The sequence below is a fragment of the Xenopus tropicalis genome, chromosome 9 (genome assembly GCF_000004195.4).
Source record: "Xenopus tropicalis strain Nigerian chromosome 9, UCB_Xtro_10.0, whole genome shotgun sequence".
Lineage (NCBI taxonomy): Eukaryota > Metazoa > Chordata > Amphibia > Anura > Pipidae > Xenopus > Xenopus tropicalis.
Genome location: NC_030685.2, coordinates 90,475,978 through 90,501,968, shown reverse-complemented (window position 1 = coordinate 90,501,968; position 25,991 = coordinate 90,475,978). Strand labels below are relative to the sequence as shown.

The window sequence follows — 25,991 nt, the reverse complement described above, 5'->3', positions numbered from 1 at the left end:
CGCGCCCCACCCAGCCCCGCCCCCCGCCACCCCGCCACGCCCCGGGAAGTAGGCGCCCCCCCCCCCCCCCCCCCCGCACCCGCGCGCCACCACCCCCTCCCACCCCGCACCCCCCCCCCGCCCCCCCCACCGCCGCACGGCAGTTAGGTTCCCCCCCCCCGCCCCCCCCCCGCGCGCCCCCCACCGCGGGCACCCAGTGAGACGCCCCCCTCCCCCGCCCCCTCCCCCGCGCCGCGCCCCCCCCGGCGCGGCACCACGCTTCGCCCGCGCCGCCCCCCGCCGCACAACCCCCCCCGCGCACCCCCCCCCAGCTCCCCGCCCCCCCCCCCCCGCAGGAGGGGGCAGGAGGGCAGGGGTGACAGTGGGGCGGCGAGGGGACAGCGTCGGGCAGAGGGGCAGGAGGGCAGCGAGGGACAGTGGGTTTGGCGGAGGGAACAGTGGGCGGGATGGGGACAGTCGGTGCAGGAGGGAAGTAGGAGGAGTGGATAGTAGGCGGCGAGGCGGACAGTTGGGGCGGTTAGGTGGGAAGTAGGCGCGGGGGGGGAGACAGGAGGGCGGAGGGGCACGGAGCGCAGGACGGGAAAGTTGGGGCGGAGGGACAATGTCGGGCAGATGAGGGGGCAGGTAGGTGCAGGCTGGGACAGTGGCGCGGGGGGGACATGGGCGGCGAGGGGACAGTCGGAGAAGGGGAGAGGGTAGGAGGGGACAGGGGCGCGGGAGGGACAGTGGGGCTGGTAGGGGGAACAAGTCGGGCAGGAGCAGGGCAGAGGGCAGGTAGGGACAGTTGGGGCGGTAGGGACGTCGGGCAGGAGGGGGGCGGTAGGCAGGAGGGGACAGTGGGTGCGGAGGGACAGTGGGTGCGGAGGCGGAAGTCGGGCAGGAGGGGGCAGTAGGAGGGAGGGAGACAGTGGGGCTGGGGAGGGGGGACAGTGGGCGCGGGAGGGGACAGTGGGGCAGGAGGGGGGCAGTATGGGCAGGTAGGGGGGACAGTGGTGCGGGATGGGCAGGAGGGCAGTGGGTCGGTGAGGGGGGCGGAGGGCAGGAGGGGAACAGTGGGGGCGAGGGACAGTCGGTGCAGGAGGGGAGGCAGGGGGAAGGGACAGTGGGCTGGGAGGGGACAGTTGGGGCGGAGGGGGACAGTCGGCGCAGGAGGGGGCAGTATGGAGGAGGGGACACTGGAGCGGAGGGGACAGTGGGCGGTGAGGGGGCATGTGGGCCAGAGGGGGGCATAATGGCAGGAGGGGGACAGTGGGTGCGGGAGGGCCAGGAGTGGGATCAGCTGGGCGGGAGGGGGGCAGTAGGGCGGGAGGGAAGTGGGGGGGGCGGGAGGGGGAGAGCAGGGAAACACTCGAAGTGAGGGGGGTCTGCTGGGCAGTTGTAGCTGTAGGAGAGGGGCGCCGCCTAATATAGAGACAAATGCCACATACCGGGGCGCTTTGGTGCTAGGTTCAGGTCGCCCCGGGGCCACCTGAAATCAGTCTCGTCTTTTATGCATCAGTTGATATGAAACTATTGAGATTATGGTGAGAGTGAGAGAATAATTGCACTGTGAATTGAATTCCATGGGTCAGAGCTCCGTGTTATTGTGGGCGCTGGGGCAAATGGGTGGGAACCATGTAAACCCCCCCTGCGGGTGCGCCACTTGCCTTTGCCCGGCTCCTGCGTCATGAGTGGCCAAGGATGAACTGCGCTCCCTGCAGACTCCCGAGATAGAGGCTCTGGCGAGAGAGCCGCAGCACAATACAAATGAGACAGTCGGACACTCCAACTACAAATGAACCTAGTCGGCAACTACATGAAAAAGACGCGCATAAATTACATAGATGAACAGTCGGCACTACATACAAATGAACAGTCGGCACTACAACAAAAGACAACCTTACTCGGGCACTAAATACAATGAGACATGTCGCACTAGCACTACAAATGAGACAGCGGCATAGCATAAACAATGAGACAGTCCGGTCGACACATCAAAGAGACAGCTCGACTACATACAAATAGACAGGCGGCACGACATCACAAATGAGCAGTCAGCACTGAATAACAAATGAGACAGTCGGCACTACATACAGAATGAACAGTCGGCACTAAATACAAAATATACAGTCGGGCATGAAATATGAAATTGGAGACAGTCGGCACTACATACAATGGAGACAGTCCGGCACTACAATACCAAATGAGAACAGTCGCGCACTGACATACAGATGATACAGTCGCACTACATTACAAATGAGAAGTCGGCCAAATACAAAGAGACAGTCGGCCAAATACAAAATGAGACAGTACGCACTACATCAAAATGAGACGTCGGCACTAAATACAAATGAGACAGTCGCACTAAATACAAATTGAAGAACAGTCCGGGCCTACATACTAAATGAGCGCGGCATATCTACTACAAAGAGACAGCTCGGCACTAACATAACAAATGAGACGTCGGCAATACAATGAGACAGTCGGCTATCTAACTTACAAATTAGACAGTCGGCACTACGTACAAATAGAGAACAGTTCGCACTAAATACAAATGAGACAGTCGCACTAAAATACAAATGAGACAGTCGCACTATATACCAACAGGAACAGTCGGCACTTGACATACAAATAGACAGTCGTGACACATAACATGAGACTAGTCGGCACTACATACAGAATGAGACAATGTGGACACTAAATAACAATGAGACAGTCGGGCACTAAACAATACAAAGGAAGTACAGCGACACTACAACAAATGAGACACTCGGGCACAAATACAAATGAGACAGTCGGCACTTACATACTAAATGAGACAGTCGGCACTACATACAAAGTCGAGACCATGTCGGACACTACAGTACAATGAGACAGTCCGGCATACAACAATGAGACAGTCGTGCAACGACATACAAAGAGACAGTCGGTCTACTTAAAATAAATGAAGCAGTCGGATACATTACAAATAGACAGTCGCACTAATACAAATGAGACAGTCGACTAAATACAAATGAGACAGTCGGCACTTACACAGATGAGACAGTCGCTCCATAAAATGAGACAAGTGGTCTACTAGATGAGACAGTCGGCACTACATACAAATAGACAGCCACTGTAAATAACATGAGAGCAGTCCCGCACTACATACAGCTGGACAAGTCGGCGACTACAATACAAATGAACAGTCCGGCACTTAAATACAATGAAGACAGTCGGGACCACTAAATACAATGAGACATCCGGCACTACATAAAATGAGAGAGTCGCCTACATACAAATGAAACAGCGGCACTATACTAAATGAGACAGTCGGCACTACAATACAAATGAGTACAGTCGGCAACTCAATACAAAGAGACAGTCGGTACTACAATACAATAGACGTCGGCACTAATACAATTGGACGTGGCACTAAACTATCAAATGAGACAGTCGGCCACTAAATACATGAACAGTCGGCCAGTAAAATACAAAGAGAAGAGCACTAAATCAAATGAACAGTCGGCACTACATACAATGAAGACGCAGTCGGCACGACATACAAATGAGACAGTCGGCACGCATACATATGAACAGTTCGTCACTAAATACAAAAATGAGACAGCGACAAATACAAATGAGACTCGCACACTACAAATGAGGCAGTCGGCCCGACAAATACAATGAGTACAAGTCCGGGTCACGAATAAAATGAAACAGTCGCACTAATACAACTGAGACGTCGCCACGACATACAAATGAGACAGTCGCAACTAATAAAATACCAATGAGCAGTTGCACTACAACAAAGAGACAGTCGGCACGACATACAAATGAAGACGTCGGCCAAATACATAGACATGCACGACCATACAATATGAACAGTCGGCTACTAAAACAAAGGAGACGTCGGCACTACTACAAAATTGAACAGTCGGCAAAGCGACATACAAATGAGACAGTCGGCACAAATACAAATGAGACAGTCGACTAATACAAATGAGAATCGGACTAAATACAAATGAGACAGTCGCACTACATACAAATGAGACAGTCCGGCTCGACTCAAATAACAGTCGGCAACGACATACAAATAGATCAGTCGGACAAAACAATAGTCAAATGGACAGTCGCCTACATACAATGAGACAGCGACTAAATACAAATGAGTAAGTCGTACTAAATAAAAATGAGAATCGGCACTAATACAAATCGAGCCAGTCGGCCAACTAAATACAAATGAGACAGTCGGCACCATACAATGAGGACAGTCGGCCACGCAAATACAAATGGACAGTCGCTCACTACATACAAATGACAGTCGCACACATATCCAATGAGAAGTTCGCCTAAATACAAATGAGACAGTCGGCACTAATAATAATGAGACAGCCGTCACGAAATACAAGAGACAGTCGCACACATCAGATGAGAGCAGTCGGCAACTACATAGAATGAACAGTCGCACAAAATACAATGAGACACGGTAATACAAATGAACAGTCGGCACTAAATACATAATGAGACAGTCGGCACTCACAAAGAGACAGTACGGCATCGAATACAATGAGACCGTGCACTAAACTACAAAATGAGACAGTCGGCACTAAATACATAAATGAGACAGTCGGACTTAAATTACAAATGAGACAGTGCGGCACAAATATCAGAATGAAAACAGTCGCGCGTCAATAGCAAAATAGAGACAGTCGTCACTAAATACAAAGAGACAGCGGCACGAAATACAAAGTAGACAGTTCGGCACTAATAACAATGAGACAGTCGACTAAATACAAATGAGACAGACGCACTAAATAAAATGAACATCGGCACTATCATCATATGAGACAGTCGTCACTAAATACAAAATGAGACGCGCACTAATACAATGAACAGTGGTCCTACATTACAAAGAGACAGTCGGCACACATACAATTAGACAGTCGCTTATACAAATAGACAGCGGCACTACATACAAAGAGACGTCGGTCACTAATACAAATGAGACAGTCGCAACTACATACAAATGAGACAGTCGGCACTAAATACAAAGAGTACGTCGGCATTCTTAAACTACAATATGAGACATCGGCCAACTACTACAAGAAAGACAGTCGATGACTACATACAATGAACAGTCGGCCCTAAATACAAATGAGACAGTGCGGCACTCATACAAAAGAGAAGGATCGGCAACTAAATACAAATGAATGACAGTCCGTGTCACTCAGAATACAAAAAGAAGTCGCATAAATACAAATGAGACAGTCCGTCACTAAATAAATGAACATCTGCCTAATACAAAAGAAGTCGCACGACATTACAACTGAGACAGTCGGCACTAAAATACAAATGAGACAGTCCCGGACACTACATACAAATGCGAAGTCGGAGCACAATACTATAAGAAACAGTCCGACACTAAATACAATGGACAGTCGCACTACATATCCTGAGCAGTCGCAACTACATACAAATGAGACAGTCGGCACTACATACAAATGAGACAGTCGGCACTAAATACAAATGAGACAGTCGGCACTACATACAAATGAGACAGTCGGCACTAAATACAAATGAGACAGTCGGCACTAAATACAAATGAGACAGTCGGCACTACATACAAATGAGACAGTCGGCACTAAATACAAATGAGACAGTCGGCACTAAATACAAATGAGACAGTCGGCACTAAATACAAATGAGACAGTCGGCACTAAATACAAATGAGACAGTCGGCACTAAATACAAATGAGACAGTTCGGCACTACATACAAATGAGACAGTCGGCACTACATACAAATGAGACAGTCGCACTACATACAAATGAGACAGTCGGCACTACATACAAATGAGACAGTCGGCACTAAATACAAATGAGACAGTCGGCACTAAATACAAATGAGACAGTCGGCACTACATACAAATGAGACAGTCGGCACTAAATACAAATGAGACAGTCGGCACTACATTTAGATAGACAGTCGGCACTCTACAAATGAACAGTCGTTCACTAAATACAAATGAGACAGTCGGCACTAAATACAAATGAGACAGTCGGCACTAAATACAAATGAGACAGTCGGCACTATACAAATGAGACAGTCGGCACTACATACAAATGAGACAGTCGGCACTAAATACAAATGAGACAGTCGGCACTAAATACAAATGAGACAGTCGTCACTAAATACAAATGAGACAGTCGGCACTAAATACAAATGAGACAGTCGGCAGTAAATACAAATGAGACAGAACGGCACTAAATACAATGAGACAGTCAGCACTACATACAATATGAGACAGTCGGCACGACATACAAATGAGACAGTCGGCACGACATACAAATGAGACAGTCGGCACTAAATACAAATGGCACAGTCGCACTAAATACAAATGAGACAGTCGGCACTACATACAAATGAGACAGTCGGCCACGACATACAAATGAGACAGTCGGCACTAAATACAAATGAGACAGTCGGCACTAAATACAAATGAGACAGTCGGCACGACATACAAATGAGACAGTCGGCACTAAATACAAATGAGACAGTCGGCACTACATACAAATGAGACAGTCGGCACGACATACAAATGAGACAGTCGGCACTAAATACAAATGAGACAGTCGGCACTACATACAAATGAGACAGTCGGCACGACATACAAATGAGACAGTCGGCACGACATACAAATGAGACAGTCGGCACTACATACAAATGAGACAGTCGGCACTAAATACAAATGAGACAGTCGGCACTAAATACAAATGAGACAGTTGGCACTAAATACAAATGAGACAGTCGGCACTAAATACAAATGAGACAGTCGGCACTACATACAAATGAGACAGTCGGCACTAAATACAAATGAGACAGTCGGCACTACATACAAATGAGACAGTCGGCACGACATACAAATGAGACAGTCGGCACTAAATACAAATGAGACAGTCGGCACTAAATACAAATGAGACAGTCGGCACTACATACAAATGAGACAGTCGGCACTACATACAAATGAGACAGTCGGCACTAAATACAAATGAGACAGTCGGCACTAAATACAAATGAGACAGTCGGCACTAAATACAAATGAGACAGTCGGCACTAAATACAAATGAGACAGTCGGCACTAAATACAAATGAGACAGTCGGCACTAAATACAAATGAGACAGTCGGCACTACATACAAATGAGACAGTCGGCACACGGGTTACAGACAGAGATACACGTTGGGCGGGGGTGGGGGGATGGTGAGAGAGAGGGGGAATGTGTAACCCCTTCATTGCTGGATGTGGGGGCCAATACACAAAATTAAATTGCCCCCAAACAGAGACCTAAAGCCCCTGTGAGTGCAAACCCTCGGCAGCACTCTATTTATTAGCGCCCTAATTATTAGCACTCTATTTATTAGCGCCCTAATTATTAGCACTCTATTTATTAGCACCCTAATTATTAGCACTCTATTTATTAGCGCCCTAATTATTAGCAGTCTATTAATCAGCAGTCTGTTAATTAGCAGTCAATTACCCAGCACTCTAATAATTAACACTCTATTAATTAGCACTGTATTAATCATCCCTGTAGGTTTATATGGAGCATTTGGCTGGAACTGGATCCATTAAAGGGGAAGTAAACACTTATATGTCCTTTTCCATGAGTCCAATACATTGTGCCCTTATTTACCCAATCAGATAACTGGGGGAGCCGCTCAGTGACATATAGCCCCGGGGTGCAGATATCAGTCTGGGGGGGGGGGGCAGGTGATGTCAGGCAGGGGGGGCGGGGTCACTTATTAACCATTAATATGTAATGACATTTCCATAGAGACCAATAGTGACGCTGATTATGACTGACCCCCCCCCCCCTCCATTAATAAACATGGGGTTCCCACCCTCTTTAAAAGCCCTGTTACTGGGGCAGAACCAGTCGCTGAGGGCAGAACCAGTCGCTGAGGGCAGATCTAAACCTCTGTACATTTGTGGCACAGGAGCTGACGCTTGAGAGGGAGAAGCAGGTGGATCTGTGCCCACGTACTGGGCCGAACCAGGCTGATCCAATCATTTGGGCCCAAATAACAGAACAATAGGGACATTATGTTGCCTCTTAGGTGCGATCAACAGCCTCCATTAGGATTATAAGGCCTGGATCATATCTGGCCAATCCCCTGCTAGAGACCCCATACACTGGCCAATCCCCTGCTAGAGGCCCCATACACTGGCCAATCCCCTGATAGAGACCCCACACACTGTCCAGTCCCCTGCTAGAGACCCCATACACTGGCCAATCCCCTGCTAGAGACCCCATACACTGTCCAATCCCCTGCTAGAGGCCCCATACACTGTCCATTCTCCTGCTAGAGACCCCATACACTGGCCAATCCCCTGCTAGAGGCCCCATACACTGGCCACCTGCTAGAGCCCCATACACTGTCCAATCCCTGCTAGAGACCCCATACACTGGCCAATCCCCTGCTAGAGACCCCATACACTGGCCAATCCCCTGCTAGAGGCCCCATACACTGTCCAATTCCCTGCTAGCGGCCCCATACACTGGCCAATCCCCTGATAGAGACCCCACACACTGTCCAGTCCCCTGCTAGAGACCCCATACACTGGCCAATCCCCTGCTAGAGACCCCACACACTGTCCAATCCCCTGCTAGAGGCCCCATACACTGGCCAATCCCCTGCTAGAGGCCCCATACACTGTCCAGTCCCCTGCTAGAGACCCCACACACTGTCCAGTCCCCTGCTAGAGACCCCATACACTGGCCAATCCCCTGCTAGAGACCAACACACTGTCCAATCCCCTGCTAGAGGCCCATACACTGTCCAAATTCCCTGCTAGAGGCCCCATACACTGTCCAATTCCCTGCTAGAGGCCCCATACACTGGAATCCCTGCTAGAGGCCCATTACACTGGCCAATCCCTGCTAGAGACCCCCAACACTGTCCTCCCTGCTAGACCCCATACACTGGCCAATCCCCTGCTAGAGACCCAACACACTGTCCAATCCCCTGCTAGAGGCCCCATACACTGTCCAATCCCCTGCTAGAGGCCCCATACACTGTCCAATTCCCTGCTAGAGGCCCCATACACTGGCCAATCCCCTGCTAGAGGCCCCATACACTGGCCAAATCCTGCTAGAGGCCCATACACTGGCCAATCCCCTGCTAGAGGCCCATACACTGGCCAATCCCTGCTAGAGGCCCATACACTGGCCAATCCAGCTGCTAGAGGCCCCATACACTGGCCAATCCCTGCTAGAGGCCCCATACACTGGCCAATCCCCTGCTAGAGGCCCCATACACTGGCCAATCCCCTGCTAGAGGCCCCATACACTGGCCAATCCCCTGCTAGAGGCCCCATACACTGGCCAATCCCCTGCTAGAGACCCCATACACTGGCCCATCCCCTGCTAGAGGTCCCCCACTGGTCAATAACTTGCCAGTCAGTCTGGAGTTGCCATGTTGCTAGTCTGTGTTGGCCCAGGAATGGCCACTTTATCCTTAATGGGACCTCCTGTACCAATTAGTCTATTGCCCCTACACCTAATTCAGCCCCCCCCCCCCCCGTGCTCCTTTATGAGCCTGTAATTTAGGGTCATTACACTCCCTGCCCCCCCCAGAGCAAAACCTATGTTTATACTCTGCACCCAGCAGTCACATTTAAGTGCCACTGTGGGGGGTAATTAGGTGCCATTTGTATCTACCCCCACCTTGGACTATTGTTGCTATTGCTCTATATCTCCGAGTCCCACTATGCTGTACCTGGGGGTGTTACAGTTGCACAGCGCTGTGTATACAGATTCCCAGGGAAGATACTGGTACCTCTGCATCACTGGGCCAAAGTGCTGGTACCACCGGGTTTCTGTTTGGGAATTGTCCCACTGAATCTCCCATAGACCAAGGGCGCCCCCAGCTGGCTGCATGAGGTCTATTTGTTTTAATGTTCCATTTCCCTAAACTTACTCCTCTGCACTAGACTGTCAGCTCTTTGGGGCAGGGATTGTGTGTCACTTTATCACTCATGCACCTCCCCTGCACATTCCCGCTGGCACCAACCAACCGGGCCCCAAGGATCTAGACTGTAATGGCTGCACTTGGTACAGTTGGTGCCATGGGGGTGCCCCTGGGGTACAAGGGGGCCCTGATATTATCTGGCTGTGGGGGCCCAGTGTATCAATGCAAAGCACTCAAACTCGACATAATTAGGAAGGGGGGTCCGACAGAGTTATAACCCCCACCCAGACCCCCCCACCCCCAGTGCCCAGCTGGTCTTTGCCCAAAGTGCATGTTACCATTATGGCTTCCTCAGGGCACAGAGTGGCACAGGGACACACTGGAGATATTTATAGGGGTGTTGGGTGAGATTGGGGGGGTTCTGACCCCCTAAGTCCTTTTATTATTAATATTATTTTTACTCCAGGTCAGTGGGAGCCCCACTTTATATGGGAGTTTTCTGTTCCCCATTTCACTTCTGTCTCGTTTTTGTTTGTAATGTTTTGCCCATAGGGGGCGCCCTCTCCTTTCATAGTGAAATATCAGGGGATCCAGTTCATTTCTTTCCTTCCACTCATAGGAGCTGCCATAGTGTTTGTCCCTATTCCCTGCAAGGCCCCGCCCAACACAAGCTCCGCCCAATTGCTCTAATCAGCTGCCTGGCACTCAGATTGGCAAGGGAAATTGGGTAATTTTGGAAACACTATTTCGTCTAAGGGTGGGGGTACCCGGTAACCAGCCAATTGCTGCCCTGCCTGGGGGGTAAAGCTGTAACCCTCACACCAAGGCCTGACTGGGAGTAAAAGCAGCCTGGGGGGGGCGCCCTCTCACCCCTTTAATGGCAGATTTATTGGACACAAGTTAAACAATCCGTAGGAAATGCTTTATCTCTACTATTGGGGTCATTTACGAAGACCTGGGGCAGAAAGGACAGGGTAATGAAATATCTGGCGGTGCCCAAGTCCTGCCATGGGGCAACTGGTAAGAACAGGGCACAATTGCACCTGAGTGCAAAATAGAGGGTATGGGAGGGGGGTAGGGGTACATCTATGTGACCCCCATACAGCATTGTACAGGATTGCACCCCTCATGCCTCCCATGTTCCCCCCCCAGTGGAACACACACACATTAATTGCCTCCCATGTGACTTTCCTACTTGCCCTTCGGTTTCCGGGGAGGGGGGGGGAATTCCCTGGCGCAATGGGATGCGCTCGTTTCCTCGCAGGGGGAAGTGAATCTCGCTGCAAACGGAGGAAAGTTCAGGATTTATCAACAGTTTCGTTTTCTCTGCGACAGCGAAGGGGAAGTAAAGGAATTTCACTTTCAATTCAGGGGGGGCATTTACTAACAGGCTTCTACCCCCCCCCCGGGGATTGGTCCTATTTACCCTAGCAACAAGGCAATGTCTGAATGAGTGACAGGAATATGAATGGGGGGGGGGGGAGCTGAATAGAAAGGAATAAACAGTAACAATAACAATAAAACTGGAGCCTCACAGAGCAATAGGGTTTGGCTGCCGGGGTCACTGACCCCCATTCAGAAGATGAAAACAGACAGAAGAGGGAGGGAAATAATTAATAAAACAATTAAAAATAGATAAAGAAAACCAATGGCAGAGTTGCTAGGAACAGGCCATTCTATAACATAAAGGTGCCCCCCCCCCCTTTACTGCTGCAAGTGGATCATGTCCATATTGTGTTTGGGCCCTAGGGGTCCCAGTGAGGGGCAGAGGGGGCAGATAACCGTATGTATGAAATGTAGGTAACTTCCTGCCTCACATAAGGAGAACATTGGTGCCTGGTTGGGGCAGAAGGGCAGAGAGCTGGGGCAGGAGAGTATAGGGGGTTGGGGCAGAAGGGCAGAGAGCTGGGGCAGGAGAGTATAGGGGTTGGGGCAGAAGGGCAGCGAGAGGGGGCAGGAGAGTATAGGGGGTTGGGCAGAAGGCAGAGAGCTGGGGCAGGAGAGTATAAGGGGGTTGAGGCAGAAGGGCAGAGAGTGGGGCAGGAAGAGTAAAGGGGTTGGGGCAGAAGGGCGAGAGACGGGGCAGGAGAGTATAGGGGGTTGGGGAGAGGGCAGAGGACGGGGCAGGGAGTAGGGGGTTGGGGCAGAAGGGCAGAGAGAAGGGGCGGAGAGTATGGGGGTTGGGGGCAGAAAGGGAGGAGATGGGGACAGGGAGAGTATAGGGGTTTGGGGCAGAAGGGCAGAGAGCTGGGGCAGGAGAGTATAGGGGGTTGGGGCAGAAGGGCAGAGAGCTGGGGCAGGAGAGTATAAGGGGTTGGGCAGAAGGGCAGAAGAGACGGGGGTCAGGAGAGTAAGGGGTTTGGGGCAGAAGGGCAGAAAGCTGGGGAGGAGAGTATGGGGTTGGGGCAGAAGGGCAGAGAGACGGGGCAGGAGAGTATAGGGGGTTTGGGGCAGAAGGGCAGAGAGACCGGGGCAGGAGAGCATAGGGGATTGGGGCAGAAGGGCAGAAGAGCTGGGGGGGCAGGAGAAATATAGGGGGTTGGGCAGAAGGGCAGAGAGCTGGGTAGGAGAGTATAGGGGGGTGGGGGCAGAAGGGCAAGAGAGCTGGGGTAGGAGAGTATAGGAGGGTTGGGGCAGAAGGGCAGAGAGACGGGGCGGAGAGTGGGGTTGGGAGCAGAGGCAGGAGAGGGCAGGAAGAGTATAGGGGGTTGGGGGCAGAAGGGCAGCGAGAGGGGGCAGGAGAGTATAGGGGGTTGGCGGCAGAAAGGGCAGAGAGCTGGGGAGGAGAATAATAGGGTGTTGGGGCAGAAGGCAAGAGAGAGAGAGAGTATAGGGGGTTGGGGCAGGAGAGAGCTGGGGTAGGAGAGTATAGGGGTTGGGGCCAGAAGGCGAGAGCTGGGGTAGGAGAAGTTAGGGGCTTTGGGGCAGAAAGGGCAGAGAGCTGGGGCGGAGAGTATAGGGGGTTGGGGCAGAAGCGGCGCGAGAGGGGGCAGGAGAGTATAGGGGGTTGGGGCAGAAGGGCAGCGAGAGGGGGCAGGAGAGTATAGGGGGTTGGGGCAGAAGGGCAGCGAGAGGGGGCAGGAGAGTAAGGGGGTTGGGGCAGAAGGGCAGGAGAGGGCAGGAGCGTTAGGGGTTGCGGGAGAAGGGCAGCGAGAGGGGGCAGGAGAATTAGGGGGTTGGGGCAGAAGGGCAGAGAGCTGGGGCAGGAGAATAATAGGGGGTTGGGGCAGAAAGGGCAGGAAGCTGGAGGCAGGAGAGTATAGGGGTTGGGGCAGAAGGGAGCGCGAGGCAGGGAGAGTATAGGGGGTTGGGGCAGAGGAGCGAGAGGGGGCAGGAGAGTATAGGGGTTGGGCAGAAGGGAGCGAGAGGGAGAGAGTATAGGGGGGTTGGGGCAGAAGGGGCAGCGAGAGGGGCAGGAGAGTATAGGGGTTGGGCAGAAGGCAGCGAGAGGGGCGAAGATATAGGGGTGGGGCAGAAGGGCACGAGAGGGGCAGGAGAAGATAGGGGGTTGGGGCAGTACACAGGGCTGTAGGGGGCTTGCCAGAGCGGGGGCTAGAGGGGTAGGAGTGAGAGAAGTGGGGCAGATAATGGCGCTAATGCTGCAATAAATCAGCTGCACAGTATATTATATTGGCTCTTGAGTACATTTTAAAAAAATTAAGGAGGAGGAGCCAGAGAAGGAGGAGGAGCCAAGAGCACAAGAAGATAGAAAAATATAGATTTCGGGGGGGGGGGGGGGGGGGGGGGGGGGGGGGGGGGGGGGGAGTAATGGGTGTCAGTTTGTGGGCTCCTGGGGCCACTCAAGGTCCTGGCATGGGGGGCAAGGGATGGATACAAGCAGGCAGGGAGGTGGGATTAGAGGGGACAATCAGTCTCAAGGGTCTGGGCATCAGGGGCATCAGGGGCACCAGGGGCAAACAAGGAAGCCAGGAGCTAAAGGAGGAGTCAGAAGCAAGAGGAGGCGGAGCATCAGTTTATGTGCAGATGTATATAAGTGAAGTCATGGAAATTTAAAAAAATGATGAGAAATGTTCCTTTCAGCCAATAGGAGCACACGGAATGGCTACAGGCTACGAACAGGGGGTTTGGGTTTCCCACCCAATCAGGGCTGGATTTGTGGGCTGGGCCAGGCATAGGGGGGCATAGTGCCATGTTAATGAGGGGAGGGGTGACAGTAAAACAGCATAAAGGGTGAACCCCAAACTATAAATAACTAAACAAAACGGGAAAATAATATCAATTCGTAGCCAGTGGCCGTAGAGACTCGGGGGTATAAACCCCAAACCCGTCTCAAATAAACTCCAAATCCCAAAGCAGTTAAGGAAAATCCAACTGACATTGAATAGCTCCCCAATATCCATCAGTAGTGTGGGGGCCCCGAACTCATAGCTGAAGGGGGGAGACGTAGGAGAACCCCAAGTGCACCGGGCAAGGAGATTGGCTCAAAGTCGGTCTTTATTATTCCATTTAAAACCAAAGCACCTGACGCGTTTCATGCGTACTTAATTATAGGCAAAAACACTCAGTCATGAGAGGGTTAAATAGTGAGATCACCATGATGGACAAAGCCACACCCACCCACCATGTAAAAATAATGGAAAATAAACCGTGGAAAAAGAAAAAAGAAGAAAATATCCTACAAGAAGGCAAAATTGAGGGATAAATATTTGCAAATAAATATAAATGTATGTACAACCGCTAATATCAGCAATGGATTGCAAGCCCCCGGGGCAACGCGCGTCTGGAATAAAGTCCCCTTGGCGGTTACAGTAACCAAGTCGTTTCCACAGAGTGGGGGAAAGGGCTTTACTTGCCACAAACTCACCCCCCCTGTAAAATCATCGCTAAATGGGGATCATTATCTCACTATTTAACCCTCTCATGACTGAGTGTTTTTGCCTATAATTAAGTGCGCAGGAAACGCGTCAGGCGCTTTGGTTTTAAATGGAATAATAAAGACAGATTTTTAGCCAATCTCCTTGCCCGGTGCCCTGAGAGGTGACAGTAAGGGCTGACAGAGAGGGGAATGAGACCCCCCATCAGTATAGGCCTGGCATGGGGCCCATGTTATTAATAGGGAAGAAAGATAGGAGAAATGGGGGGGCCCCCTACCCCCGAGGTAAAGATAGATTGGGGCAGGAAAATAGTTACAGGGGGTAAGTGTGCTGAATGCAGCCAAAGCCGCTGTGTGGGGGCAAAAACATAATAACTAATGGGAGACAATTCAGTTAGAATATTGGGACCCCCCCCCTCCCCAAACACAGGGCTTTTTGTTGCGCCACAGAATGAAACATCCAAGCGCTGCATTTCAGCAGAATGTTGCAACCGCGTCACGTGAGCGAAGGCGTGTGGCACGTGCCAGGGTGATTGTTGCAGAACCGCAGGAAGTTGGGCAACAGGCCGGCAGGGGGGGGGGTTATTATGGCCGGCAGGGAGGGGGGATTATGGCCGGCAGGAGGGGGATTATGGCCGCAGGGAGGGGGGATTATGGCCGGCTGGGGGGGGGTATAATGGCGGCAGGGAGGGGGGATTATGGAGGCCGGGGGGATTATGCGGCGGGGAGGGGTAATAATGGCCGGCAGGGGGGGGATTATGGCCCGGGGCCAGCAGGGAGGGGGATTATGGCCGCAGGGAGGGGGGATTATGCCGGCAGGGAGGGGGGATTAATGGCCGGCAGGAGGGGGGATTATGGCCGCAGGGGGGGGGTATTAATGGCCGCCAGGGAGGGGGGATTATGGCCGGCGGGAGGGGGGATTATGGCCGGCAGGGGGGGGTATAATGGCCGGCAGGGAGGGGGATTATGGCGGCAGGGGGGGGGTATAATGGCCAGCAGGGGGGGGGATTATGGCCGGCAGGGAGGGGGGATTTAGGCCGGCAGGGAGGGGGGATTATGGCGGCAGGGGGGGGGGTATAATGGCCAGCAGGGAGGGGGGATTATGGCCGGCAGGGAGGGGGGATTATGGCCGGCAGGGGGGGGTATAATGGCCAGGCAGGGAGGGGGATTAATGGCCGGCAGGGAGGGGGGATTATGGCGGCAGGGAGGGGGGATTATGGCGGCAGGGAGGGGGGATTATGGCCGGCAGGGAGGGGGGATTATGGCCGGCAGGGAGGGGGGGGCCGGCAGGGAGGGGGGATTATGGCCGGCAGGGAGGGGGGATTATGGCCGGCAGGAGGGGGATTATGGCCGGCAAGGGAGGGGGGATTATGGCGGCAGGGAGGGGGATATGGCCGGCAGGGAGGGGGATTATGGCGGCAGGGAGGGGGAGGCCGGCAGGAGGGGGGATTATGGGCCGGCAGGGAGGGGGGATTATGGCCGGGGGGAGGGGGGGTATAATGGCCGGCAGGGAGGGGGGTTATGGCCGGCAGGGAGGGGGATTATGGCCGGCAGGGAGGGGGGATTTATGGCCAGCAGGGAGGGGGGTATAATGGCCAGCAGGGAGGGGGATTAATGGCAGGGGAGGGGGGATTATGGCCCGGCAGGGAGGGGGGTTAATGTTATGGCCGGCAGGGAGGGGGGATTATGGCCGGCAGGGAGGGGGGATCTTAGGGAAAGGTAAAAGCGATCACTTGGGCCGCAGCATTGTGTGTAAGGGGGGGGGTGTAAGGAGGGGGAATGGGTGTCAGTTTGTTGCACATTAATGAAGTTCAATAAAAGTGGCCCCAATACAGAACCCCGAGGGACCCCACTAACAACCTCACTCCCAGTATGGAATGTACCAGTGCCCCCCCCGTACCCGACCCTGTGCCAGTCCCTACCCCGGTACCAACAGCCTCACTAACCCCACAGCCCTGAGCTCAGAGCAGCCGTTTGTGGGGCGCAGTATCATTCGCTTAGGCACAACCCTAATAGACCCCCCCAATGGCTTTCTGTCCGGCCCGGGAGGGGTTAAAGGGAAACCATTGCTTATTTATCAGCAGAAGGGTTTATCCCTATGAGTGGGGGCAGCAATACTGCCCCTGAGTTTATATGTCCTACACTGCCCCCCAGTAGCCTAATTGCCCCTGTGGCTGGGGGCTAAGCCGGGGGGCTCCCAATAACAATACAAGCTGTTCAGAGCAGAAGGGTAAATGGGTTCAGGATGCTGCTGGGGATTTGGCCAGATTTACCAACACCCATGTGACCCCTGAGCGCTGCCCTGATTGGTTGAGAGGATACAGGTTTGTCAGGGTACAAATGAAAATATGCAAATTCAGCAGTAGGGGGCAGCACCAGCTGTGGGGCGGGGTCTCTCTGTTCTGCATGGGCGGGCCCTCCCCTCTATCCCTTCTCCTCGGGGGCTGTCCTACATTACTCCCCGCCCCAGTCTCCTCCTCTTTCCTACAATTCCTCACTTTCCTCTTTGTTTCCTCTGTCTCGTTACCCCAGGGGCATCAGGATCATGAATCCAACATAATCTGCCCCCCCCATAAATAGTAACCATGGGGGGGTGTATTAGAGAGAATACAGTAATACAGCTAATGGCTCCATTTTGCCTCCTGTGGTGGAGCCTCCTACTGGTAGCTCAGGGTAGTGCCTCCGCACTTGGATGCCCCTATTTGGCCGGGGGGTACTTTGCGTTTCTTCCCTGGGGCATTAGGACCCCCCTGTAGATAATGGAACCAATACACTGGATTAAAGGGGAGCTTAACCTGTTTGTGATATTTCCTATTGAGACAGTCGCAGGGATCACTTTGTGCAGAAGAGACTGCAAAGGATCTTTGTCAGTATTTGCCCCCCCCCCAGACAAGCTGCAGTGGAACAGCCATTAGTATTGGGCAAAGGTTGTCCCTGCAGTTCCAGCCCCTCCTCCAGCGGCAGAGAAATTGCGTTTGATTAATGGCCGCTCAGTGTAAACAAACCCACAATCAATTCCTGCTGTTTGTTTGCCCGAGACACACGGAGAGGCACGTTCTGTAGCAAATCTTTATTATATAGAAACTTGCCCCCCCCAGCCCCCCTCTGGGCACTGGCAGCCGATTAAAGGGCAACTCACCTAACAAACAACATTTAATATGAATCTGGGGACATTTTGCTGCCGATCTATTTGTCCTGAATCTGCTTTCAGGTTGCCGGGGGGGTCACTGACCTTAGTAACCAGAAAGCATCTGTACAGCTACGTGAGTGGGAGGTGCAGAATAATACAGTAACCCTGGGAGTAAGGGTGCATCATGGGAAGTGTAGGACAGTGAGGGGGCCATATACACTAGGATGTGGCTCTTTATATTACATTGGGGTACTGCCCCCCTGGGGTACTTCTGGGGTTCCCTAGGAGCCGCACTCAATCCCAGCATCCTCGTTGTGGTTACAGTTGTGCGCCTCCCAGTTGGGTTTGGTACATTGCAGGATACTGGTCTCCGACCCGACGCAGTTCACATCGTCCAATAGGATCTTCCCGACACCTGCAAAGGGATCACTGAGATTACTGGATGCCTAATGGGGGGCAAAACAAGTGTCGCTGTACCCCCATTCCTGCCCCCCCCATTCCTGCACCCAAAGGACAGAAGCTAAAGCCCCCAAACCTCCCCCTTAATCCCCTGTAAGTAAATAACGGGAAATCGTGGCCCCTGACCAACCCTGATGCCAGTTTATGGGCAGATAGTGGCCCCTGGGGGCACCATGGTGCAAACTCACCTCCTCCGGCAGTGAAGGCCTGTACCGCCCGGGAGTACCCCAACATTCGGCAGACAACCGCCCCATCATTCAGATCCCAGTTGTCGTCGCAGATCGTACCCCAGTTGCCACCATGAAAGATTTCCACTCGGCCCCGATGGGTCCCGCCCACAAGCCGCACAATCGCTAAACAGGCGCAAAAGCACATTAGGGCCCATTTATCAACAGTGCAAAATATGTGGGTGATATTTGTCCCCCCCATCCAGTTGCACTTGGCACTCACCACCACTATGTGGCGCAGCCAGGCACAGCACCCACCAAAAAAGGGGAATAGACCTGGGGGCATTTACTTATTAAACCCCTTACATGAGCCAATAGAAAGCGACTGTGGCCACAAATGCTTCTAAGCCTGGTATCTTCCACCTGCACGGGGCAGGCGTTAGGTGCGGGGCAGGCGTTAGGCGGGGGGCAGGCATTAGGCGCGGGGCAGGCGTTAGGCAGGGGCAGGCGGCAGGCGTTAGGCGCGGGGCAGACGTTAGGGGCGGGGCAGGCGTTAGGCGCGGGGCAGGCGTTAGGCGCAGGCGCAGGCAGGTTAGGCGCGGGCAGGCGTTAGGCGCGGGGCAGGCGTTAGGCGTTAGGCACGGGGCAGGCGTTAGGCGCAGGGCAGGCATTAGGAGTGGCGCTCTGTACCAACTGTACCCTCACAGCCACATTACCAGTGGGCACAAGCGGATGGCACCCTGGGCTCTGGGCCCTACAGAGAATGAACTAAGAGATAGTCTCCTACCTGGTTGTGTCCCTGGTTGTCCTGAAGGAATAGAGAAAGAAATCAGTGATGCCTTCTATGCCCCCCCCCAATAGAGTGACTGGGGGCCACACTGGGCTGTAGAGAGAGTTGGAGACTACACACAAAATGGCCCCCCCCCCCAACTGGCCCAACAATGGTATATTTATTTATATTGCACCCCAAATAGCGCCCCCTATTGGCCAGGGTGGGTGGTGCTGGGGGGCCTGGGACACAAGGAGCCCTGAAGGCCCCGTTAGTGTATATTGGGGGGTATAGTTATAGTACCACTCTAGGGGTGATGCCCCCCAAACCCACCTATTGGATCAGAATCTACTGACCCAGCACAACTGCTACTTACAGGGGTCCCTAACATTTGGCATGGGGGGGGGGGCTCCATGTTGTTATTAAAACATAGATAATTGGTTCCCTTTCCACCTACCTTGGGTGCCAGGATTCCCTTTCTCTCCAGGGGCCCCTTTAGGGCCCGGTGGGCCAGACATTCCGGGCTCTCCATTGGCCCCAGGAAGCCCTGGTAACCCTGGGCAGTAGGAAAGACAGGGGTATTAAGGTGGGCATTAGGGGCAGATTTACACTGCAGTTTCGGGTCCCTCAGACCAATCTGGTACTGATCTGCCCGTGTATGGGGCCCTCCGACAGGTCTCCCCAACCGATATGTTGATTGGCCGGGCATGATCGAGTATTCACGTCTTATTGCACCATGGCAGCGATGTTCTGCCCCTGGCAGGGCAAGAGGATATTTTGTTGGCTCCGCCCATCATAGGGGGCGGAGATAAATATCCGATGTCTCACCTGATTCTCCTGTGTCTCCTTTCTGCCCCGGATCTCCCATAGAACCTAGGAAAGAGGGGTAACTGTCAGGCAAAGGTTGGGCACCTGAGCCAGGGGGGTAAAGGGAAGCTGAGTGTGAGTGTGAGTGAGAGAGACAGACTAGGGGACTGTGAGTGTGCACTAAGAATAGAGGGGAGACAGTTGGAGACAGACTGCAGAGTGAGAGACAGACTGGAAGAGAAGGAGGGGGGGTCCCTAGTGACACTGAGCTGCCCCCCCCCGCCCCCCATTTCTGTGGATTTACCTTGATTTCCTTTTTCTCCTTTGTCCCCAATTCTCCCCGGGGCACCTGGCAGTCCTGGGGGGCAATTAAAAAGGACCATGAAATTCCAGCTGACGTGATTTATTAACACAGAAGTTGTGCCCCTTGTGCCCACAGAGCACCCCATTCCCCCCTGTGCCCACAGAGCACCCCATTCCCCCCTGTGCCCACAGAGCACCCCATTCCCCCCTGTGCCCACAGAGCACCCCATTCCCCCTGTGCCCACAGAGCACCCCATTCCCCCCTGTGCCCACAGAGCACCCCATTCCCCCCTGTGCCCACAGAGCACCCCATTTCCCCCCCTGTGCCCACAGAGCACCCCATTCCCCCCTGTGCCCACAGAGCACCCCATTCCCCCTGTGCCCACAGAGCACCCCATTCCCCCCTTGTGCCCACAGAGCACCCCATTCCCCCTGTGCCCACAGAGCACCCCATTCCCCCCTGTGCCACAGAGCACCCCCTTGTGCCCACAGAGCACCCCATTCCCCCCTGTGCGCACAGAGCCACCCCATTCCCCCTGTGCCCACAGGAGCACCCCATTCCCCCTGTGCCCACAGAGCACCCCATTCCCCCCTGTGCCCACAGAGCACCCCATTCCCCCTGTGCCCACAGAGCACCCCATTCCCCCTTGTGCCCACAGAGCACCCCATTCCCCCCTGCGCCCACAGAGCACCCCATTCCCCCCTGTGCCCACAGAGCACCCCATTTCCCCTGTGCCCACAGAGCACCCCATTCCCCCCTGCGCCCACAGAGCACCCCATTCCCCCCTGTGCCCACAGAGCACCCCATTCCTCCCTGTGCCCACACAGCACCCCATTCCCCCCTGCCCCCACAGAGCACCCCATTCCCCCCTGTGCCCACAGAGCACCCCATTCCTCCCTGTGCCCACACAGCACCCCATTCCCCCTGTGCCCACAGAGCACCCCATTCCCCCTGTGCCCACAGAGCACCCCATTCCCCCCTGTGCCCACAGAGCACCCCATTCCCCCTGTGCCCACAGAGCACCCCATTCCCCCTGTGCCCACAGAGCACCCCATTCCCCCTGTGCCCACAGAGCACCCCATTCCCCCCTGTGCCCACAGAGCACCCCATTTTGCCTGTGCCCACAGAGCACCCCATTCCCCCCTGTGCCCCATTTGGTTAGTAGATACCAGTTTACCTTCCCTTCCAGTTTCCCCAGTCTCCCCTTTCTCTCCAGCAGTGCCAGGCTCACCGGCTGTGCCCGGGGTACCCGCTTCTCCTCTCTCACCAGGATCCCCTGTAACCAAGGAGACAGTTTATAGGCCTGTACATCTGTCTCATTTATACAGTAGGGCCCTCAGGCAGCGGCCCAAAGAGCTCACAATTACATCTATTTAATGGTCAGTGATACTGCATGTAATGTCTCATCATCAGTCACCTGACCCTAACGGCCTCCCCTAAATGAACTGCCTCCCCCAAATGAACTGCCTCCCCCAAATGAACTGCCTCCCCCAAATGAACTGCCTCCCCCAAATGAACTGCCTCTCCCGAATGAACTGCCTCTCCCGAAAATGAACTGCCTCCCCTAAATGAACGGCCTCCCCTAAATGAACGGCCTCCCCTAAATGAACGGCCTCCCCCAAATGAACTGCCTCCCTCAAATGAACTGCCTCCCCCAAATGAACTGCCTCCCTCAAATGAACTGCCTCCCCCGAATGAACTGCCTCCCCCGAATGAACGGCCTCCCCTAAATGAACGGCCTCCCCCAAATGAACTGCCTCCCTCAAATGAACTGCCTCCCCCGAATGAACTGCCTCCCCCAAATGAACTGCCTCTCCCTCAAATGAACTGCCTCCCCCGAATGAACTGCCTCCCCTAAATGAACTGCCTCCCCCGAATGAACTGCCTCCCCCGAATGAACTGCCTCTCCTGAATGAACTGCCTCCCCCGAATGAACTGCCTCCCCCAAATGAACTGCCTCCCCCAAATGAACTGCCTCCCCCGAATGAACTGCCTCCCCCGAATCTGCCTCCCCCTAATGAACTGCCTCCCCGAATGAACTGCCTCCCCCTAATGAACTGCCTCCCCTAAATGAACTGCCTCCCCCGAATGAACTGCCTCCCCTAAATGAACTGCCTCCCCCTAATGAACTGCCTCCCCTAAATGAACGGCCTCCCCCTAATGAACTGCCTCCCCCGAATGAACTGCCTCCCCCTAATGAACTGCCTCCCCCGAATGAACTGCCTCCCCCGAATGAACGGCCTCCCCTAAATGAACGGCCTCCCCCAAATGAACTGCCGCCCCCGAATGAACTGCCTCCCCCGAATGAACTGCCGCCCCCGAATGAACTGCCTCCCCCGAATGAACTGCCGCCCCCGAATGAACTGCCTCCCCCAAATGAACTGCCTCCCCCAAATGAACTGCTGCTTTTAACCGCAAAATTTTCCAGCCTTAACCTGCAGTTCCAAGGGGGAGCCCCGTGGCCCCAGCAGATCTGCCCCCGCACAGTATAAATATGGCCCAGGCGTCCATTGGCCGTGACTTCCAGCCAGAAAGTCTCTGTATTTGCCCCGTGGCCCCACTGTAAAAGGAAAGCTCCTGTTGCTGAACTCAATAGGCCAGGTATGTGCTGGCAGAATGAAACGGTACAGGCCCTTTTGCCCCGGCCACTGGGGGCACATTCATCTTTACCAGTGCTGGTTCGGCCCAAGTAACAAATCCCCCTTAGGATGATTGTACCTTTTGCTCCGGGGGGTCCGGCCGCTCCAGGCTCACCTTGGGCCCCTGTGAGACAGAGAGCAGCTTGGGGTAGAATTAGCGGAAATGACTGGGGGGCCCCAAGCCGAAATATCAGCACAGTCTATAGGGACCCTATACTCACTGCGCTCTCTGGGCCCCGGGGCCCTACAGCACAACAATAATAGTGATATTGGGGTCAGGACCCCCCACTGGTTTGTTCCTTGGAACCCCCCAAAACTCCCATATAAATAGGGAAAGTGCCGGATCCCACCTCAGTGTTACATTCATGAACACTATAGGGCCCCCAATATCTTGTTTGCAACCAAGGAGTAGATGGGGGGGTGGATACTGGTATGCGGGGGGTTGGATGCTGGTATGGGGGGGTGGGATGTAGGTTATGGGCGGGTGGGATGCTGATATGGGGGGGTGGGATACTGCGTATGGGGGGGTGGGATGCTGGTTATGGGGGGGTGGATGTAGGTATGGGGGGGTGGATGTAGGTATGGGGGGTGGGTAGCTGATATGGGGGGTGGGAAACTGGTATGGGGGGTGGGTAGCTGATATGGGGGGTGGGAAACTGGTATGGGGGGTGGGTAGCTGATATGGGGGTGTGGGATACTGGTATGGGGGGTGGGTAGCTGATATGGGGGGGTGGGAAACTGGTATGGGGGGTGGGTAGCTGATATGGGGGGTGGGAAACTGGTATGGGGGGGTGGGTAGCTGATATGGGGGGTGGGAAACTGGTATGGGGGGGTGGGTAGCTGATAGGGGTGGGTGGGAAACTGGTATGGGGGTGGGATACTGGTATATGGGGGTGGGATACTGGTATGGGGGGATGGGTAGCTGATAGGGGTGGGTGGGAAACTGGTATGGGGGTGGGATACTGGTATATGGGGGTGGGATGCTGGTATGGGGGGGTGGGATGCTGGTATGGGGGGGTGGGATGCTGGTATGGGGGGGTGGGATGCTGGTATATGGGGGTGGGATGCTGGTATGGGGGGGGGATGGGATGCTGGTATGGGGGGGTGGGAAACTGGTATGGGGGGTGGGGGGGGGTGGGATGCTGTATGGGGGGGTGGGATGCTGGTATGGGGGGTGGGATGGGGATGCTGGTATGGGGGGGTGGGATGGGGGTGGGATGCTGGTAAATGGGGGGGTGGGATGCTGGTATGGGGGGTGGGATACTGGTATATGGGGGTGGGATGCTGGTATGGGGGGGTGGGATGCTGGTATGGGGGGGTGGGATGCTGGTATGGGGGGGTGGGATACTGGTATATGGGGGTGGGATGCTGGTATGGGGGGGTGGGATGCTGGTATGGGGGGGTGGGATGTTGGTATGGGGGGTGGGATGCTGGTATGGGGGGGTGGGATGCTGGTATGGGGGGGTGGGATGTTGGTATGGGGGGTGGGATGTTGGTATGGGGGGGTGGGATGCTGGTATGGGGGGTGGGATGTTGGTATGGGGGGGTGGGATGTTGGTATATGGGGGTGGGATGCTGGTATGGGGGGGTGGGATGTTGGTATATGGGGGTGGGATGCTGGTATGGGGGGGTGGGTAGCTGATAGGGGTGGGTGGGAAACTGGTATGGGGGTGGGATACTGGTATATGGGGGTGGGATGCTGGTATGGGGGGGTGGGATGCTGGTATGGGGGGTGGGATACTGGTATGGGGGGGGTGGGATGCTGGTATGGGGGGTGGGAAACTGGTATGGGGGGTGGGATGCTGGTATGGGGGGGTGGGATGCTGGTAATGGGGGGGTGGGAAACTGGTATGGGGGGGTGGGATACTGGTATATTGGGGTGGGATGCTGGTATGGGGGGGTGGGATGCTGGTATGGGGTGTGGGATACTGGTATGGGGGGGGGTGGGATGCTGGTATGGGGGTGGGATACTGGTATGGGGGGGTGGGAAACTGGTATGGGGGGGTGGGATACTGGTATGGGGGGTGGGATACTGGTATGGGGGGGTGGGATGCTGGTATGGGGGGTGGATGCTGGTATGGGGGGGTGGGAAACTGGTATGGGGGGGTGGGATACTGGTATATGGGGGTGGGTGCTGGTATGGGGGGGTGGGATGCTGGTATGGGGGTGTGGGATACTGGTATGGGGGGGGGTGGGATGCTGGTATGGGGGGGTGGGATGCTGGTATGGGGGGGTGGGAAACTGGTATGGGGGGGTGGGATACTGGTATATGGGGTGGGATGCTGGTATGGGGGGGTGGGATGCTGGTATGGGGGGTGGGATACTGGTATGGGGTGGGATGCTGGTATGGGGGGGTGGGATGTTGGTATATGGGGGTGGGATGCTGGTATGGGGGGGGGTGGGATGTTGGTATATGGGGGTGGGATACTGGTATGGGGAGGTGGGATACTGGTATGGGGGTGGGATGCTGGTATGGGGGGGTGGGATACTGGTATGGGGGGTGGGATGCTGGTATGGGGGGGTGGGATGCTGGTATGGGGGGGTGGGATGCTGGTATGGGGGGGGGATGTTGGGGGGTGGGATACTGGTATGGGGGGGTGGGATACTGGTATGGGGGTGGGATACTGGTATGGGGGGTGGATACTGGTATGGGGGTGGGATGCTGGTATGGGGGGGTGGGATGCTGGTATGGGGGTGGGATGCTGGTATGGGGGGTGGGATGCTGGTATTGGGGGTGGGATGCTGGTATGGGGGGGTGGGATGCTGGTATGGGGGGGTGGGATGCTGGTATGGGGGGTGGGATTTGGTATATGGGGGTGGGATGCTGGTATGGGGGGGTGGGATACTGGTATAATGGGGTGGGATGCTGGTATGGGGGTGGGATGCTGGTATGGGGGGTGGGATACTGGTATATGGGGTGGGATGCTGGTATGGGGGGGTGGGATGCTGGTA

At 54.6% G+C, this 25,991-nt stretch overlaps 1 protein-coding gene across 1 annotated transcript in view; it reads right to left on the bottom strand.

Annotated features, from left to right (window-relative positions):
- Positions 1-17,819: 17,819 nt before the first annotated feature.
- LOC100492872 (macrophage receptor MARCO) overlaps positions 17,820-25,991 on the bottom strand; it is an 8,613-nt gene continuing 441 nt past the window's right edge. Inside the window, exons 2-9 of the mRNA XM_031893522.1 lie at positions 23,119-23,163; positions 21,578-21,676; positions 20,401-20,454; positions 20,118-20,162; positions 19,747-19,845; positions 19,308-19,328; positions 18,542-18,706; positions 17,820-18,309 (exon numbers count right to left, since the gene is read on the bottom strand). Of these exons, the coding sequence (XP_031749382.1) occupies positions 18,176-18,309; positions 18,542-18,706; positions 19,308-19,328; positions 19,747-19,845; positions 20,118-20,157 (459 nt within the window). The 5' untranslated portion in view covers positions 20,158-20,162; positions 20,401-20,454; positions 21,578-21,676; positions 23,119-23,163 and the 3' untranslated portion in view covers positions 17,820-18,175. The remainder of the gene's footprint in view (positions 18,310-18,541; positions 18,707-19,307; positions 19,329-19,746; positions 19,846-20,117; positions 20,163-20,400; positions 20,455-21,577; positions 21,677-23,118; positions 23,164-25,991) is intronic.